The sequence below is a fragment of the Gastrolobium bilobum genome, unplaced genomic scaffold (assembly GCF_033153095.1).
Source record: "Gastrolobium bilobum isolate Gb01-03AN ecotype WA unplaced genomic scaffold, APGP_CSIRO_Gbil_v1 utg6679, whole genome shotgun sequence".
Classification (NCBI taxonomy): domain Eukaryota; kingdom Viridiplantae; phylum Streptophyta; class Magnoliopsida; order Fabales; family Fabaceae; genus Gastrolobium; species Gastrolobium bilobum.
The window spans coordinates 203742-223230 of NW_026897753.1; the positions used below are offsets into that span (position 1 = coordinate 203742).

The following is a 19489-nucleotide window of genomic DNA, read 5'->3' on the forward strand; positions in this document are numbered from 1 at the left end:
ATGATTATATATTACCCAGAATTTTTTTTTTCAGAAATTTCATGGATATTTTTTTATTGTTATCATTGGATCAAATTAAATCAATAATTATAAAATAACATTAAATAAGAGCCATTTAATTTGATTTTGACATACACGAAATTATAATTATAGTTTTTTTTAAAGGATAGGAAATTATACCTATTTTTTTATGCTTATTTTCTCAACTAACCTTTATCATTCTTTTCTCTCCTCATAATTTTAACGGTGTTAGACAAAAATAGGCATAAATATCCACATTTGGTAAAAAAAATTATTTTATCTTGCAAATATTCACCGTTGGATGAAATTATAATCTAACAGTGTTGAGAGGGGTAGGCAAAGGTAAGCAAAGTAAGAATACGCAGAATAACCTATCCCTAAGAAAAAATCGAGATAATTTTTTTTTTTAATTCCTACTTTGCCTACCACTCTAAAAGACCATTAGATTAGAATCTTAATCAACGTTTATCTTTCTCTCTCCTCTTTAGATTAACGGTATTGGAGGGAGAGTGATAGGTAAATGTAGGCAAAAAAAAAAAAAATAGATAACTAGAATAATTTATCCCTTCTTAAATATAAAAAACTTTTTAATAAGTATAAAATCTTGAATCCATTCCAAGCACGCAATAAAAGGAGAACCCGCGCTCCCTCTCTCGTGTCTCGTGTGTGCTTCTGAAGTGCCGCTTTGTTTCTCAGCAATTGGCTTCTGAATTCAATCAGGTAACAACCCATCCAATTCATCTTCAACGCATGAACAAACGATATTTGATGTTTCTATAAACTCTCTTCCATATCTGAAATTTCTTCACGAACCAAATCTAACCGAACACAAACACCAACTACTCTTCGCTCTGTGGCTTTTTGTGTTGTGCGTATCGTAAATCGTAATGTCGTTTTGGTAAACAGGACTTTAGTGTCGTGCTCGTGATTAATTGAACGATTGTTGCATTCTCAATAAGATTAAGTTGGGCGAGGGTTTGTTCTTTGTTTTATTTAACATATCCTTTTTTGTAGTAAATGTGGAGTTTATGTTACTAGTTGATTTTGATGGAGTCAAATTAATGGTCAAATGGAAAACCCTCGCTCAATGTTTGGATTGATGAAAAAGGATGGAATCAGATGAAATAGAATAGAATGACATTAGTTATCATTGTTTAAATTAGAATGAAATGAAATATGATGGAATTAATTTCATACAGTATCTTTATTTTTCTTAGATAAAACCAACTCAATTATTGTTTGTGAATCTCTTTAGTATTTGTGATTTTTTTGCTATCTTTGATCGGGGTATTTCCATTGACATTGCTGTTAGACTAATCCCGCCATCATCATCGTAACTGGTTACTAACCTTAAGGTTCTCTCTAACAAGTGCTTTCCTTGTGTGGTTTATCTTGTACCTGCAAAACCTTGTGCCATATGGAGACTCGGGTTCAGTTTTTGTGCGAAATTAATTTGTGTAATTACCATTGCTCACTTAGTCCCAATTTTAGTACTGGGCATCTGCTAGTCTAAGAAAGTCCAAGCCATCTTAAGTTTATGGTATGGTCACTTGGAACAGTGATTCATCTAGTAAAGGTGCCTGTTAATATATACAACCTGAAGTTAGAGGTATCAGGATATGCACCTTTTGCAGCATGGCTTGCTATTTAGTGAACAACAACTGTATATAGTGTTAACATTTTCCAAGGTATTGTATGTTCTCAATATAGTTTTACTCAGTTAAGAAATATTTGAAATCTGAACAAGAATAAATTATGAGACAGGATTTGTGTGAATGAAAGGCAGCTGTTGTTTCATTTAACTGTCAAATAAAATAAAGACAGCATTTTCTTACCATCAACACTTTTTTTTTTCTGTCTTTAAATCAAACCATCTTGTTGTATCTTTTGCAGAATATGGATACATCAAATCCTGCAATCTTTGTCAATGCAGAACTTTTACACTATTACGTTGGAAGGAGGGTTCGGGCAGTCATGCAGGTTGTGCGATCTGACAGTGGAGCTGTCATTGGAAAATCTACGGATGAGAAGCAGCTAGTTGTAAAAGGATCACACCCACCTGCTCCTCTCACAAAATTTGTCGAAGTTATTGGTATTGTTGACAACGATAAGTCCATTCGTGCTGAAATATGGACCAATTTTGGTGATGCAATTGGTATTTTTTTTATCTTCCATTCCTCAAATTGGTTTTGAGATATGACTATTAACCATATATAATAGATTTTATTCCTATGATATTTTTCAATGAATTTCTTAAGTATATGAAGCTGTGGGTTCTGATTTTTTTTTTTGTCCCTGTTGGCAGATATGGTCAGCTATGATAAGCTTTGTAAGCTTGCAAATGGAGAATTTAAACATTTATTCCTGTGAGTTATAACAAGCTTATCTGATGATACGAAGGCCCTTTTATCATATGGAACACTGAAGGAGACATTACCGTTATGTTAGCAACATGTTTGATAATTTCTTTTGGGTTCCCTTGGTAAATAATTTTTACTATAATTGAAATCTAGAGATCCCTTTTTGCGAAATATAGATCATGTTCTGGTTTTTCAAACACTTGTCAGTCTTTAGTCTGAGATTAGCTTCAGGATTAAACTCTTTCAGAAGATATATTGAGAAATAGATTTGTTGGTTTAGTTTTTGACATCCTTTGTTGCGAATCTATGGGACCTGTATTAAGATCTCAAGGCTATCCAGCCTATCCGTGTGCTGCAGGGATTAGCGTTGCATATAAAATTCAGGCATTTCAATGTTATGCATGCAGCTTGTACTCATGCTCATGCATCTCTGGTCACTGAGGATTATGAAACATGTGTATCGGGTAATTCACATAGGAGATGTGTTAATTGTGTTAATCAGGGTTTAGGAAATGTGTTATAACCAGACGGAACTTAACATAGGGGTTGTATTATTTGTTTGGTATATCTTAAAAATAAATTAGAACAGTACATGGGACTAAAAAAGTGATATATTTTGATTCCACTAAAAAAAGGGTGGAAACAAGAAAAAAATCGTTTCGTTTCGTTCTGTGCATGTGCCAAAGGTTATTGTGATTTTTCAACTAAAAAAATAAGGGTTATGTTTATCTCATTTTACATGAGATAAACAACTTTTCTACACAAAGGATTGGGTCTCATCACTTTTTTTTCTTTTTCCTCTTACATGTGGGTCCCATTTATAATTTTATTTCTACAACATGAGGTAACTTTTTTCTTACAACATAAGAAAAATATTTTTCAAAAAGTAATGTCATGTGATGTTTTTATTTCTATTTTATCTTCAGAGTTAACACAATATTAGTTACCAGTAAAAAAAAAAAAAATGTAGTTAGATAACTATTAGACTAACAATAGTGCACATATAGTTATTTTCAGTTAAATTTTAATAATAAACTATTTTACTCTACTATTATTTGATCAAGAAGTAAATATATATTTGTATCCTAAAAAGCATGGATATTTCAAAATGTCTACGGCATTTACGTGGATACGTATTGTGTCTATTGGATACGCTTTATATATCATTGAATATTGTTTTCATGGTTTTGTAGTTTTTTTATTTTTAAAATTTTTGTGCTAGTGTGAGTGAATTATGATAAGGATTTTGCTGTACTTGTATGCTTATTTTTTAAAGAAATGTCGTGTCTTCAAGTTGTAATCATATTAGTACTCGTTTTCGTGCATCATAGATTGTATCTTGGTCTAACATTAGCTTCACAGCCTATGCTGAGCATAACTCAACATATCTCCCCTAGTAATCATCAGGAGATTGTAGGTTGTAGTTATGTGGCGTGAGTACACAAGTCACACATTTTCATTTCTCTTCTCCCCTAGATCCTATGAGGATTCCCTACAACAAATCCTTTCCCAAAAATAATCACTTATTTATCTTTTTTATTGTACAGTAAGGTTATCCTTGGTCAGTTTTCGTGTATGTGAATGACTGAACAGTATTCAAAGGTAAGCTAAAAGGTGTAAAAAAGATGTGAATTTAAAACCCTGAAGTATTTTATCATAATAAAATTATGAATATACTTGCACATTAGTTTTTCATTTTGAGAAATCAATGGCTATCAAGCAAAAAAAGGATTTAGTTTAAATTTGATAGAGGAAAAGCGATAAATTAAAAAAGAAGTTAACTCCATAAAGCTACACATTTAACTTATTCATTGAAGGAAGGTTATACTTACAATTTTTTTTTTACAACCTCTTACAATCATATCTTAATATTATTGATTTTCGTCGATCAACGGTTATGATTTTCGCAAATTAAACTCATTAATTAATTATTAATTCTCAATAAATGATAATAGTTGATTGACGAAAATCGACGGTTTTAAGATATGGTTGTAAGAGATTGCAAAAAAAAAAAAAATTGTAAGTATAACCTTCCTTTATTCATTCATATTTGTAATTTTTTATATAAAATAAATAATCAATTTTTTAATAGTGGAATTAGAAAAATTTCTTCTTGTTATCCAAAAAAGAAAAGGAAAATATCTTGTTTTAGTAAAAAATAAATATTTATATTTTATAAGAAAATATCTATTTAATAAATAACAATTATTAATAAGTAGCAGTTATTGTTTATGCGAATGAAAAAATATTTTGAAAGAGCCATTTTTTTATGAGTTCGTCGGTTCTCCTTTCACTGCTGATGAGAAAAGTTGCAGCAAAAAAAACATCAGGATCTACACGTGTATCCTGAAAAAAATAAGTGTTAGTACACTTTTTCTCCTGCAGTGACATGAGAGCTGCAGGGTCCGATAATACTCAAACTAGACTACTCAGAAACATTAACCGAAACTAAAAAAATAATAATAATAATGATTGATGATGTTAAAAGGCCAAAGTGCAAAGGCCCAAGACAAAATCCTGCTGGACACCGCGGGTAATAGTGAATTTGGCCACCATGAGCTATTGAGCATATAAAGGCACGCGCGTCCTGCACTCACTGACGGGATTAGGAGTTTTAGGGTTTGGATTTTCAGAGCTTCATTTTCTATTCCGTTTTTGATTTCGCTCGCATTCAGGTACTACTTTCACCTTTATTTCTGTTGCTATAAATAATGCACAAACGTAGTACTCCGACCTTAACCTTTTTTTTTTTTTTTTATGCTGTAATCTTACAATGAAAATAGAAGAATCATGTTCATTTATTTTATTGATACTCAACGAGATTAGTTAGGCTATTGTGCATAAAAAATTGTTGAATGCGAAACTCTTGGTGGACGTGTGGTTCTTGCACAGAACATTATATGAAATTTCATAGTAAAGGCTGTAGATTTATCTGGGGTACAGTAAGATTGTTTTTCCTATCTCAAGACAACAGAGATAATATGGCATATCTTGGTCTCAAATTAAACCCAATCCAATTTATTTATTTATTTATTTTTGTCTGATTTTGTAATGTTATGCAGGGAGGACTTCATAGTATGATATATTGCTTTTTATTGGTCTCTCTAAAATATGTAAAATGTTCCTTTTATGCATATTTTTTTTGTAATGTAACCATTTAGTTCAGTTTCTTATTTCTTACTCTTGTTTCTTCCCCCCCTCTTTCTCTGTGTGCATCGTTCCCCAACAAATAGTTAAACAATTAAACTAGCCACTATTTTTCTGGGCAACTCTCTGCATCTAAATTTCGAGGAATTCTGAAATTCATTTCTTCGTATATTTTTTTTTTTTTTTTTGTCTTTGATTGGCCTGTTGAGCATCGTAATCCTCTTGATTTTCGTTCAGAATTCTCTTTTGCCTGTCTCTTTTACTGTTGTTGCTATGTTATGATGATTCCTGGATTTAGAACCAATCACATTGCTACTCCTTGTTCCTTACCTCATGGCACAGTCTCAATCAAAATTCTTACTCTGCTATTCCATCTGGCCTCTCATATTGTTTCCACCTTTCCGTATTTGCAATCTCTCTTCTATGAATGCTTCTGGCTTCTCTGCTTCCTTCACAGTTGCCCTGCAAGCTTGATTTTCTAGATGCATAAAATGCCTGGGACAAGACGGAGAGATGTATCAGCCCAAAATCCAGATTCACCAGAGGGGAACAGCGAGCCAGAAAAACCTACAGATTCTGATGAGCAGGTAGACCTTGATGGGGACAATGATCAAGAAGAGACAATGGAGGAAGAAATTGAGTATGAAGAAGTAGAGGAGGAGGAAGAAGTGGAAGAGGAAGAGGAGGAAGAGGAGGAGGAAGTGGTGGTGGAGGAGGAGGAGGAGGAAGAGGAAGAGGAAGAAGAAGAGACTAGGCTCTCAGATGGTGAAGACGAGATGAGTGTGCCAGATACTAAGGATGAAGTTGAGAAAAAGGAACATGCTGAGCTTCTTGCGCTTCCACCTCATGGGTCAGAGGTCTACATTGGAGGCATTCCTCAGAAAGTTTCTGAAGAAGATCTGAGGGTCTTTTGTCAATCTGTGGGAGAAGTGTCGGAGGTAAGTTACATGAAATTCTTCTATCCCTTTTCCCCTTTGCATGACTATCTAAACTTATTAAATTTTATGTACCAAAAAATATAAACTTCTTAAATTTTGTACAGGTTAGGATCATGAAGGGAAAAGAATCAGGTGAAGCAAAAGGTTATGCTTTTGTGACCTTCAAGACAAAGGAGTTGGCATCTAAGGCTATTGAGGAGCTGAACAACTCTGAATTTAAGGTATTTTGGTACACTTGTTTCTGGAATTTCTGCTGGTTATCTTGTTCACTAATTATGAAGTCATGGTCTCCTGTCTCTCTTTTTGATTTGTTTGTGTTTTTATTTTTAAATATTTTATTGTATTGGTTTGGGATAAAGGTGGTGATGATGTTGTTGTTGTTGATTTTATCCTATCTCTTTGACTGGACACGCTAGCCTGTAGTACTATTATAGTATTATATGAATTAAGCCATTTCCTCTTGCGTTTCCAGGGAAAAAAAGTTAAGTGCTCAACATCTCAAGCTAAGCATAGGTTGTTCATTGGTAATGTTCCTAGAGATTGGATTGTAGAAGATATGAAAAAGGTTATTGAAGACATTGGCCCCGGAGTCATTTCTGTGGAACTGGTGAAGGTTTGTACTTTGTTGACATATTATTTATTGTATGTTGTATGCTTTGATTTTATGTGTTATTAACTCCTTTTTCAAGTTTCTTCCTTTTACCAAAACTATGAATTGCGCCGTATGATGAGTTTCATTGTTACAGGACCCACAGAGTTCTGGCCGAAATCGGGGATTTGCTTTTATTGAGTATTACAATCATGCTTGTGCAGAATATTCAAGGGAGAAAATGTCAAACTCAAAATTTAAACTAGACAATAATGCCCCAACTGTGAGCTGGGCTGACCCAAGGAATTCTGAATCATCTGCATCCTCCCAGGTAATCTGTTATAGGCTTTATAATTGTAAATTATGAATTACTTCCCTTAAAAATTTAACGAAGAAATTACCTGTAGGTTGCTATGTGTGGCTTATTTTTGTGCTGATATATAAATCTAGATAAATTGTTGATAATTTTGTATGGCTGTAGTTTATAGCGCATAGCATAATACAGCTTTTTGAAAAATGGCTCATATTTTATGAACAAAATATGATATATCCTATACCATTCAGAATAACATCAGTATACAAATAAACATACTAAAAAAATAATATACACCAATCAGCAAGGGGTTCCTCTTGCTCTTCTTTAGGAGAATCTCTATGATCCTCCTGTAGTTCTCATCTGCTCCCCGCACCAGTAGGAAGCTGTAAATGGGTTGACTTGATTCCAAGTTGTAGAGGAAAACTGGCGTGCATCAGGTCTGATAGGAGGAAAACTGAGAAGGCAGCTGAGCTGATAAAGGGTTTTAAAGCAAAGCGAGCTTGATGCCCCAACTCCAAAAATCAGCTTCACAGAAGACCCGGCTCACAATCGGATCATCTAAAATGGACAAGATGAAGTGCTTTAGAACCACCTCAAAAAACAACATTAATTTCCTTGCACCTGTAGGTGCTGCTGCTGAATTTGCATCAAATGGAAGGTGTCAAGGTGGAGGCACTGGCTGGCTTGGGAATGCTTGATGGAGGCCATGAGGGATTTCAACTTGAGAGTCCTCCTTGACGGTGGGCTTGGAAGGTAGAAGGTGCATGTCCAGGGAGACTCTAACACGTGTTTTGTAATGGTACACTGATGAAATTGCCTTTGCATGCCCATAAGAGCTGACATTTTGAATGATTTTTAATGTCATGGAACCAGCACGTGATGATTTGTGTCCAAAAATTGACAGAGCTTATGGTTTTGCGTTGATGTGCTCATGATTGGAAGCTTGAAGACTTTCTTGCACATTTTGAAAGTTACAGGACGAAAGTGCTCATACAGAGCTTATGTTTTTGGACTTTTCCTGGAGAAAAAATTATATCTATCTTCTCAAAACATCTCAGCAGAATGTTTCATTAATAGAGAAGAACACAGCATAGCCTAGAACAGAAAGCAAATATACTATTAGCCCCGAACATAAAGCAGAGATGCAGAAAGCAATATACTGGCTCGGGAAATTTGTGTCTATGATACATGTATCCTCTTTTTATTGCCAGTGTTGTTTGCTTTTTGCAAGTTTTGAAGAGGGGGATCATTGGTTATTTTATTGTACTTTATATTGTCTTTTTGCAACTGTTATAAGTTAGATTATAGAATTAACTTTCCTGTGGTCTTCCAAATGAAATGCTGGTTGGAATTTTAGTATACCGACTTGAATTGAATTATTATTACTGTGGAAAGTTGTATAGCTGAGACTTGGTGCTTGATACAGGTAAAAGCAGTGTATGTAAAGAACCTTCCAGAAAACATTACTCAGGATCGTCTTAAGGAGCTGTTTGAACACCATGGAAAGATCACAAAAGTGGTTCTCCCCCCTGCTAAAGCTGGACAAGAAAAGAGCAGATTTGGTTTTGTACACTTTGCTGAAAGGTCAAGTGCCATGAAGGCATTGAAGAATACGGAGAAGTATGAAATTGATGGTATTTTTTCTTTCCCTATTGAATACCTTTTTGCCAATCTCCATTTTCTTTAATGGCAGTGAACTATTACGTATGGTAAGCATTATTTTTTCTGGAATGGACAGGCCAAGCTTTGGAGTGTTCACTTGCAAAGCCACAAGCAGATCAGAAGTCATCTGGGGCATCAAATCCACAGAAGTCAGTTGTGCTTCCCACTTATCCACCTCGTCTTAGTTATGGTATGGTTGGAGGTTCCTATGGTGCTATTGGTGCTGGATATGGAGCTGCTGGCTTCGCACAAGTAACTTGCCCTTTGTCCTGCTAGTGTCTTGGTTTTTTTTCTTGTAGTATACTAAAAGAATTGGGGGTTGGGGGCTGGATTAGGAATACGTATCCATGAACAAGCTGTGGTCACTATGCTATCTCACCTTGAGAAGAGGCATGGGAGTGAGTTGCACTTCACTAATTGCAAAGCATGAAATTTTTTATCTAGTTGAATGGTCTATGTGTTGAACAATCCCCGCATAGTTTCGCTGGCGGAAATGGTTCCCAGCTTTTAGTTAGTTGTTTCTTTAATTTAGTTGTTGATGGGCTTATGTTGCCCTCAACCCAGGGAGAAACAGGATAACATGAACTTCAATTGTGGATTCAGCGTCTCTTGACTAGTTGGCTCATGTATTGATATCTATTTTAATTTATCATCTTATGTATTGGTATTATAGTGAATCACAGTAGTCTGATGATTCGTATGATATGATATTTGAACAATTGATGCATGGAAATTTGTAACTGTTGTACCTAGTTTAACACAACATCTGCTCTGTGCTCACAAGCTTTTAGTCAAGAGTTGCACTTAAAAGAAATGAAGTACACTCCTTTCTTTGGCTCTTTTAAGTAATACAGCAAATACTTGGTGTATTTCTTGTATGGTGCAATATGTGTCTTACTGATGTATTGGTCCTTGAATATGCAGCCACTGATGTATGGTGCGGGAGCATCCCCTGCTGGCATGGCAATGATGCCAATGCTTTTACCGGATGGAAGGATTGGTTATGTATTGTAAGTATCATGTTTTTTTGTTTTTTTTTTAGTTTTGGATGTTCAATCTATCTTTTTTTTTTTTTTTTGGTAAAAATCTATCTCTTTTACTCATGCACGGTAGGATGTATTAGCTTGTTCCGCATTAGTATAACAGTTGGCTCCATCTATAGTTGAGTTTCTTTGGGTGGTGCTGCAGGCAACAGCCAGGATTGCAACAACCAACTACTCCTCAACCGGTATCCCGACATGGCAGGAGTGGTGGTGGTAGCTCAAGTGGTGGGAAACGCAGTAGTGATAATAACCATAATCGCGGTCGTGGCCGATATCATCCCTACTAATGTAATTGGCTTCTTATGGACTTCAAGGAGCTAGGAAATCGAGGTTTGTTCCTGCTGGTTACTTCTCCAATGCAGAAAATTAAGCTTTGTGACCGTATGGATAAAAAAATATGGAAAACAAATCCAGGGAAAATGAATTACAGTTAATACATGTATATTATTTGGCATTCATGCGTTTCATTTTCTTCCTTTATCACTCCATGATGGGAAAGAATTTATGAAACTATATTATCTGATGTGCAATTTATGTTTGTCAGCAATTGCACCAAAGGCTTAAAAGTGTCACCGACTCAAGGCGCGGAGGTCAACCGGTTAATGCAAATCGGGGCTGCTTTGAACGAAGTTATAATTCTTGCAAGATTAGTACATCTTAAATTAAAGGCTAAGATTCAGTTTAGTTATGTGAGCTTTTTATATATTTTATTATATAAATCTTGTCATTCAATTTTTCATTCTCAAATTCTTAAAGAGACACCGTATTGACAGGAAGGACATGAGATAAATCTTACAAGGTTGATAAAATTTCATCAAGTTTTTCGTATATTCGGATAGTGGTTGATATATTTTATTATGCTTCCAATTGTCTTTCTAGGAGATCGATGTTAGAATGAATATGGTCCTATAGTGGATTGTACAGAATACTTTATCCGTACAAAGTCACATTTGTTTATGCACCATTTTATCACCAGAATATATCCACATTCAATCATGGGTTTATTTTGGTACTCAAAATAAGATTAAAAAAAGTTGGGATACTATATGGACTTTGAATAAAATGGTCCTATAGTGGATTGTACAGAATACTTTATCCGTACAAAGTCACATTTGTTTATGCACCATTTTATCACCAGAATATATCCACATTCAATCATGGGCTTATTTTGGTACTCAAAATAAGATTAAAAAAAGTTGGGATACTATATGGACTTTGAATAAAATAGTCCTATAGCAAGGGTTATAAAGTAAGTCTAATTTTTTTATGTGGTAGGCAATATTTATAATTAATTTTCCTTGACATCATTTTTATTATCATTGAATTAAAATTAAATTAATAGTTTTCATATAATATTATGATATTTTGTAACTTTTGATCCAATGATTTTAAAGAAAGTGTCTTTCTGTAATTAATCTTATAAATTTTAATTTGACACTGAAATTATTTTTTAGGGATTATACCAAAGTAAACATTTCTTTCCAATCTTTTCCTTTTCACCATGAGGAGACAGTTTATATTGTTCCACAACATTTAACGTGTTGGGTGCAATTTCCCATCTGCCGGACAATACAACCAAAACAGTTTAATAAAGAAATTATTTGCAATAGAAAATTATTGGATGGTGAGTGTAACAATCGAGTTCTACATATATATGGATGCCACTGCTTCAAATTAAACTATAGGATGGTTTAAACAATAATTTGGCATGAGTCAACTGTTAATTGATACTAATCTCCAAGGTAGCTTGAAAGCAATGTAGTAAGTAACACGGATAAAAAAAAAATATTGTTTCTTTATGGTGAGCTCACTTCATCGGCCAAAGTTACGACATTCCAAAATAAAATGTCACAAGCACAACGGAAACGCGTAGCCCACGCAACTTCCATCAAGAGTTCACTCAGACATGCTACAGCAAACGAAATGTGGCTAAAATTGAATTAGTAGACAAATTAAACGGAACGACTAATGACAATTGTGAATATAAATCTATGGATCATGCCCAAAATAAAATCTCTAGATAAATATAAACTCTAATGTTCTACATAAGCACTGCTGTGTCGGACAAAAAAATGTTGAAATTTCAGGATCTGCAGAGACAAAATAACCATGGGGGCAAGCCTTTTTTTACCCTTGTAGATGTCCATTCCTTCACATCTAACTTCCGTTCTATGCATATATTGGCCTCCTATATACAGAAAGCATGCTTCCAAATAAGTTTAACTAATGGATTCCTACAGGCTACAGCTAAAGAGCAATAACGGGGCACTCTGAAACTCTGGCGTAGAAAATTAACATATTCTGCATTTGGACTGGTATGAAAAGGATTCAAGAGGCTGAATCAAAATGCTGCATTCAAACATAGATATCATGTTAGGCAATGTTGTTCAACCATTGACATGCACAAGGAACAAACAATAAAGTGAAAGATCGAGGGGAATAAATACTCCACATGATCAGGTAAAGTATACTATAATCTCATGACATTTCAATTTGACAAAACAAAGATTCTTTTCCCCACCCCTTATTTGAAAACAAGATATATGATCAATCAACAGATTGGCCAACCAACCAGTTCAACCCAAAGAAAAGGGAACCAATCGTAAGGTTGGCACAGACAACACTTTTGACAAACAGCTAAATAACCATTTACCCATCACAGATCGGCTCAGCACAGACTTGCCCAGACAAGGTTTACCAAGTATGTTTTTAAAATTTTCAGGAGCGTAGTTGTATGTTTTCATCTTTGTACACGGGATCTGTATTCAATAAAATAAGGAGGGCCAGTCAAAATAAAAATGGTGCACTTACTAACAGGTTTTCTAAGTAAGTCAAATTCAAATAAAGTTGGCTCTAATTAGATGAGAAGGTAACAAGGCAATGCAAAGCTTACAACTTTACAATTTTCACTACCCAACTTTTAAAAAATTTCAAGAAAGTTGAAGCCTAATGCAAATAAAGGAAATTTGTCTAAATCATTATTAATTTCTATAAAAAATTATTATAAATTCTAACATGCACACATGACTTGGTCAATACTCAATGGTCATTGGTCACTCCTTTCATTCTCAAAATAAACTAGTGCTCTCTATTTATATTACTCATGTATTATGTATGTATACAAAAAGAAACTCTAACTTTGACCCTTTCTCATTTACAAAGTCAATGATCAAAAACATGGTAAGAACATTTGAATTTACATACAATAGAAATACAAGACACGACAACATAATTCTGAATAGAAATTCACATTAAATTGTACATACAACAATTGTATGTATACGATCCGGTAAATGTAAAATAATACTCAGCACATGTAACCATTGGAAAAATCCAGTTAAGATTTGCATATAACTTAACAATGATAAGAATGCATGGACCCTGGATTAATTTGCATGTCGCAAGCATTGATAATCAAACAAAAAGATTAATAACATTTATGAAATGTTCAAATATACATAAATTAATTAGTAAAGCATAAAATAGTGGCTCCATAAATGTCTTACTATGCTAGCTACTAAAGCCTCTATCCAACAGTTATAATACATAGTTAAAAGGTTTAGTGATTAAAAAATAGCTCTACACAATAATGATTTTGATAACACTTACTTGTTTCACTAAAATTCTTCACATACAGGCAGAGAAGTCCTTTGGTGGCTCAATCCAGATGTTCTCAAAAGGGTCTTGTTCTCCCCAGTCATGACACTGCTTACGGGGATAGTATCTATAGTCATCAAGAGAGAATGATATGCAACGCTTTCCATAGAAACGAACTTTGGAGAAGTAGACACTGTTTCTCATTATTCCAGTGAGGTCTGTCCTTGAATGAGATGACAAAAAACTAGCAAAAAGAGTTACACCATCTAGTGTTCTCATCTCTTTCCATTGCATTAATGTCCGATCTAACTTAAAAATAATGGGGTTTTCACTAAAACATGTATAAATTACTAATATATCTCCTTCATGCTCTGTCATAAATTTCCCCTTCCACCAGTTTTTGGCAAAAAAATTATCTGGGCATTTTGGTGGAGGTACTGCCAGAACACTCCACGTACGTTCAACTGGGTCAAACACCCCAAGCCAACCTGTGAGACTCAGACAATAAAAGAGCCCGTTGCAAAACACAACCTTATTCCATATGCTACTAACAAAGGGCAAGCGATTTTGGTAATTAACAGTGGTCCATTCCGTCGCCCCAGGATAACATGTGCTAATAGCTACAACAGTAGGACTAACATGCTTAACAGTAAACAGAACACAGCCAGGTAATGTTGGAGCACAAGAGAAGGCAACGATCTGGTATGTCACCTCGAATCTTGGCAGTTTGATTAGCTCCCAGGTAAAGGGGTTAAAGAAGAACACTCGGTGAGTTCTGGGCCGATACAACAATAACCAACCATCTTTTGTATAACAAACTCTAGATTCATTCAACTCTGGCAACTCAAGGGAATAGGTCTTACGCTGCAAAGGGTCATAGAATTCATAACAGTTCCCAAATTTTGGAAAATACATAAGCCACGGTGATTGGTTTACTACACGTACAGCACTGGCAACAGAATGCCATCTCTTGCAAACAACAGAAGCACGGATATTATCCGCTAGAATCAAACAGGACAATATCAATTCTAAGAGTTCGGCAGGGAGATCAGCCCAGGTTTGCAGCTCCAAATTTTCATTTTTCAACTCAGTATCTGCTCTTCTATTGTCAATGATTGTATTGCTTAACCTAAATAATAAGTATTAGAGATATATGTGCAAGATAAAACTGGAACAAATTCAACAAGTGAACTCACATTGCAACAACAAGGATAAAAGAATTAGAATTTTGTAACTAGACCAGTCCTCCATTCCAACAAAGATGTATACACATTTAACCTCTAGCAACTGAGGAAAATCTCAAATGAAGAACAGAAAAAAAAATGAACAGGAAAAATGGCATAGACATTCAACCAAATTGCTCAAAACATGTAAATTTCTCAATGTACATAAATTTGCAGGTTTATATCATGACAAGTACACTATATCACACCACCATCATTAATAACTCCAAAAATACTGATAGTATGGATCTAGAGGAGTATCCGCAAACCTCAACCCTAGCAATGGTTATTCATAGATCTAATCAAAATGCTCCAACAAGACAAAGACAACATATTAATATGAAACTTCAAATACCGGCAAATAAATGTAGGCGAAATATGAAAATTAAATCCCATTGAAAATAAAAAAACATGTAAGTACTAATTACAACCTACAAGTAAGCACAACAGATTTAGATAATTAAAATCAATTACAGCATATTTACAAGTTACAACGTTTCAATTCTAAGCAATTCAAGTTACGGCAACCCATTCTTCAACAAAAGTGTCAAAATCTGAAACTGATCCGATCTATAAACCCTAGCAAACATTCACCATCACAAACTAAGGCTATAATAATAACTACCCACGCAACCTCTATTTTTTTTTATTTTTTTTTTTGAAATTCAAACTCAATAGCAAAAAAGGAACTAAAGAAAAACCGCTCACGCTACAAATCCATACTGATCCAGCAATGAAACCCTACAGAGGTGTTTCATATTCCAAAAACGTGCAAATTAAAAAGAGATATGGAGATGCAAACTTCAATTATGGATTAAGGATGAAAGGAACCTACAATTTCAACTTCCTCTTCCTTTTCCCCGACATCGTGCCAAGCCGATTGACGAATGAAGTTGCGCTTATTAGGAGAGAGAGAGAGAGAGAGAGAGAGAGAGAGAGAGAGTGGAATTCAATTATGGTTCATGAAAAGAAAAACACGTCTCAGTGAACCGCACATTAATAACTTGTGGAACCTTCCACGTTCCACTAATACATGTCCACTGAAGCATCACGTGATCTATATGACGTGGCAGATATCTAGCGGTACATTGTTGTCTAGTGTGTGAATGGTTTCACAGAGAGACAGACAAGACTTACCCCTCCATGCTCTTCTTTTTCAACTTCAAGCACTGTGGCTGGACACTGCAAGTTTACTTTGACTCGGGTCAAAGTCAAAGCTATTCAACCCCCATGGCCTTTTTTCAATTTCTATTACTCTTGAAATTATAAAAAATTATAAAAAGGTTGAATTATCATAAATGCATAATAAAATTTGAATAAAAAAACTAACACCTATCTTTTGCGCATAGCAATTGATTAGTTAACAAGTTCACCAACAAATCATATTTACTACACAAGGTGTAATTGTAATGTAATATACATTTGAGTATAACAGAATTATATATCCATTTTGTTCATTTTACTGGTTAAATTTTATGTAAAATATCTACTTCGACAAAGTTTGTTTTAACAAAATAAAAAATCCCAGTGAACTCCAGAAAAAATAAATTGAAAACCTATTTTTAGAACAATAAAAAAATGGGCTGACATGATAAATAAGTTTTTTAATTTAATTTGTATACATTATGTGAAAAAAGAATTATGATATGATGATGTGTGACACATTATTTGAAAAGTTTAATAACGCATGAGCTCTCAAAATAATTATAGTGTAAACTTTTTTTGCAGGAACACTCCATCAAAATTAAACTATTATTGTTAGTCAATAAGATTTAGTTTCGGTCAACCATGATCAATTGGACAGCATGCCAGGTGGATATTCAGCAAAATGGGCTGAGATAATGGGCAGATGACAAGGCTCAAAATTATATTTCCAGAATTATGGGTTAATACTCTTTTGTTCCGTTCCGTCACTATTTGGGTTAGGGAATGGCATTTGGCAATTTAGAGTAGGAGGGCCCATGACTTTATGCTGAATGGGCAAGGTAGTTATGAATGTCGGCCCAAAATTTTCCTGTTTTGAAGAAACAAAAACAAAATGCCTCTTGTTGGAAGCATGGCAAAGACCATTGGGCCAATAAAAAAAAAAACAGAAATCTAACATGTTTGTGGAATTAAAAAGGATTAAAGTTTCTGAAATCATTTTATCTCCTAAAACCATGTGAAGAGAATAAAGAGAAAAAGAAATATGAATTCAATATATTTTTATATGTGTGTAAGATATAATTTTATCTTCTATAACATGAAAAATATTAATCTCTTAGAAAAAATACTTAAACATTGTTGAACCACCTAAAAACAAAAAAAAAACAAACAAAAAAAATAAGGTGCAAATTTTTGCTTAAGACCTAATAGAACACTTACGATCAATGAGGAATGGTGCACTTGGTTAAATTTGTTGCCCATATTAGCTTGATTTGGATTTGAATTTTAGATTTTCTCGTTGATAAACAATATGTAATCCCATCATAAATCTTCAATGAAGTTGTGGTTGTGACCTTGCATGGAACTCTAATCTACACTTTTCATTTACTAAAAGAAATATTACATACATATGAACGAGGCTTACTCTGATGTTTTTAATTTTTATTTGATTTAATGCAGCATCAGCGTGATTGTCAAAATCTTTAGTTTTTTATTACTGGCCATTTGGTACACGGATTTTTTTCGAATTCCCGAGAAACTGAATTTTTTAAAATTTTAAAATTTTAGATATTATCGTAAACTGAATGTAAAAATCATATTTTTGAAAATCGAAATTTTTGAACAAATAAAAATTTCTCCTATACCAAACACTCCCTTATTATTCCTCATATTACTCTCCTCCTATATTTTCTACCAATGTTGGATTGTGTGGGTTGTCACTTGCGACTTGCGAGCAACTTCTTAGAAAGGAAGATGACATCGGAACTTGTCGACTGTCGCTTTGGATCCTTATCTTTTCATATCAATTCAAAATTTCTCACGCCTAATGGTATACAACTGTTTCCAAACAAGAAAGTCTAAAAACTTTCTCTTCCAATGAAATTGTACTTTTTTCGCATGTACAGTGTCTCTCAATTTGACCAATTGACTTTTAATTTTATCGAACTATCTAGTAATTAGAATGCTTTATTTGGCTTCCATTTCGTTAGTTCATACACTTCAACCATGTTAGGTTTATTTATTTTTCTATTGAATGAATTGAAGAAGAAAAAAAAAGTCTTGCTCCAAACGCTATGCAACCGAAAGAAACTCATTAATTGGAGGTGAATCAACAATCAAACACGGCTCATGAATAGAGGCATCACATTTACTTAAATGGTCTGCACATTGGTTGGTTTGAGGTAGGACATGAATTAGATATCGATCGGCAACTTGAACTAAACGAATGCCATGGAGTCATGTTGACATAACATCCTAAATCCTTCTAAGGTCAAGTTCCCACTTCCAAGCAAGAGTGAAATGTTTCTTGAAACCAGAGAGTTCGGCCATAACATTAGCACGCGCACATACAAAGGTAATAATTTGGTCTAATGACGAAAAATTTAAGTAATTTAGAGATTACAGGTTTAAATTTTAGTATCATTATTATGTAAAAAAAATGCGCACATGCAAAACCATAAAACCCAACATTCCTTTTACGAAGTATTCGAACATCAATATGATACAAATACCAAGTAAATTAAATTATTAAAATAATTTTAAAACTGAAAAAAAAATGTGTTAGAACAATTTTAGAATCTTATTAATATTTCAAATGCTGATTTTTTCTTTAAAAAAATTATAAACAAATATATTTGTGTTCTTAGAAGATTGGTGAAGAAGAAAAAATAATTTCAGGTATGGAAAGTATCTATTAATTAACAAGTAGTCACTTTTGAGGGAAATTAAATGAATAAAAACAGAAAGGAAATTTTTAATATTGAGGAAGCATAGCATGTATCCTCTTATTGTTAAGCTAGAAGCTACTTATAAGCTAAAGCTAAAATAAAGAGCTTAAAAAAAGAAGCTAAAAGCTGTTTAGAAATTACATAAAAGTTTTAGCTTAAAAATTACTTAAAAGCACATATTTCAAGAAAATTATCTCTCTCTATCTTTATCACTCTTTATTTAAAAAAAGAGAGCACACAATTCAAGAAAAATAGATAAGAGCTTAAAAAAAGCTTTTCCTAGGAGCTTTTAGTTTAGAGCTTTTTTCTTTATTATAAAAAAAGAGATTTTCGTTATAATAGCTTTTCCCAAAACCTGTTTGACTTAGCTTCTGCTTATAAGTAGCTTATAGCTTAAAAAAGAGAGCATCCAAACAGACATTAAGTATAAGAGAAAAAGGATATATTTTTATTTATATTTTTTGAATACCGGAGAAAAGGGATAATTTTTCATAGTCACTTCTAGAAGCTAAGATTGAAGAAGATGAAGATGAAGCTTCCATTCTGCAATGAGGCAGATAATGGCAGCCTTGGGTTAAACAAATCTCATATCTAACGTAGTGTGTATCTCAACGTGTTTTGACCTCGATGACTCCCCGCAGACAAAATTTTCTTTTTAAATCTATACAGTTTCTTCGCGACAACTTCTAGAAAGAAAAACCCGGCTTGTTCAAGCTATTTA

At 33.8% G+C, this 19489-nt stretch overlaps 3 protein-coding genes across 6 annotated transcripts; 2 read left to right on the forward strand and 1 right to left on the reverse strand.

Moving 5' to 3' along the window:
• Positions 1-644: 644 nt before the first annotated feature.
• Positions 645-2719, forward strand: LOC133309916 (replication protein A 14 kDa subunit B). Its single transcript, XM_061510782.1, has 3 exons — positions 645-741; positions 1915-2176; positions 2327-2719. The coding sequence occupies exons 2-3, from the start codon at positions 1918-1920 to the stop codon at positions 2389-2391; spliced, it is 324 nt and encodes a 107-aa protein (XP_061366766.1). The 5' UTR covers positions 645-741; positions 1915-1917; the 3' UTR covers positions 2392-2719.
• Positions 2720-4933: 2214 nt separating this feature from the next.
• Positions 4934-11109, forward strand: LOC133309880 (heterogeneous nuclear ribonucleoprotein Q). 3 transcript variants are annotated; one of them, XM_061510735.1, is made up of 10 exons: positions 4934-5056; positions 5444-6466; positions 6571-6687; positions 6939-7079; positions 7213-7386; positions 8798-9005; positions 9110-9285; positions 9958-10043; positions 10222-10406; positions 10621-11109. In XM_061510735.1, exons 2-9 carry the CDS (start codon positions 6011-6013, stop codon positions 10361-10363), a joined length of 1500 nt encoding a protein of 499 aa, XP_061366719.1. In that variant the 5' UTR covers positions 4934-5056; positions 5444-6010; the 3' UTR covers positions 10364-10406; positions 10621-11109. The 3 variants fall into 3 exon arrangements, with proteins under 3 accessions (XP_061366719.1, XP_061366718.1, XP_061366720.1); XM_061510736.1 differs by having other exon boundaries at positions 4996-5056; positions 5986-6466; XM_061510734.1 differs by having other exon boundaries at positions 4995-6466.
• A 1175-nt stretch (positions 11110-12284) lies between these two features.
• LOC133309881 (F-box/kelch-repeat protein At1g57790-like) lies at positions 12285-15849 on the reverse strand. Of its 2 annotated transcripts, none has more exons than XM_061510738.1 (3): positions 15732-15831; positions 13686-14802; positions 12285-12425 (listed from the first exon to the last, which is right to left on the reverse strand). In XM_061510738.1, exons 1-2 carry the CDS (start codon positions 15761-15763, stop codon positions 13704-13706), a joined length of 1131 nt encoding a protein of 376 aa, XP_061366722.1. In that variant the 5' UTR covers positions 15764-15831; the 3' UTR covers positions 12285-12425; positions 13686-13703. The 2 variants fall into 2 exon arrangements, with proteins under 2 accessions (XP_061366722.1, XP_061366723.1); XM_061510739.1 differs by lacking the exon at positions 12285-12425 and adding an exon at positions 12438-12835 and having other exon boundaries at positions 15732-15849.
• Positions 15850-19489: the final 3640 nt, after the last annotated feature.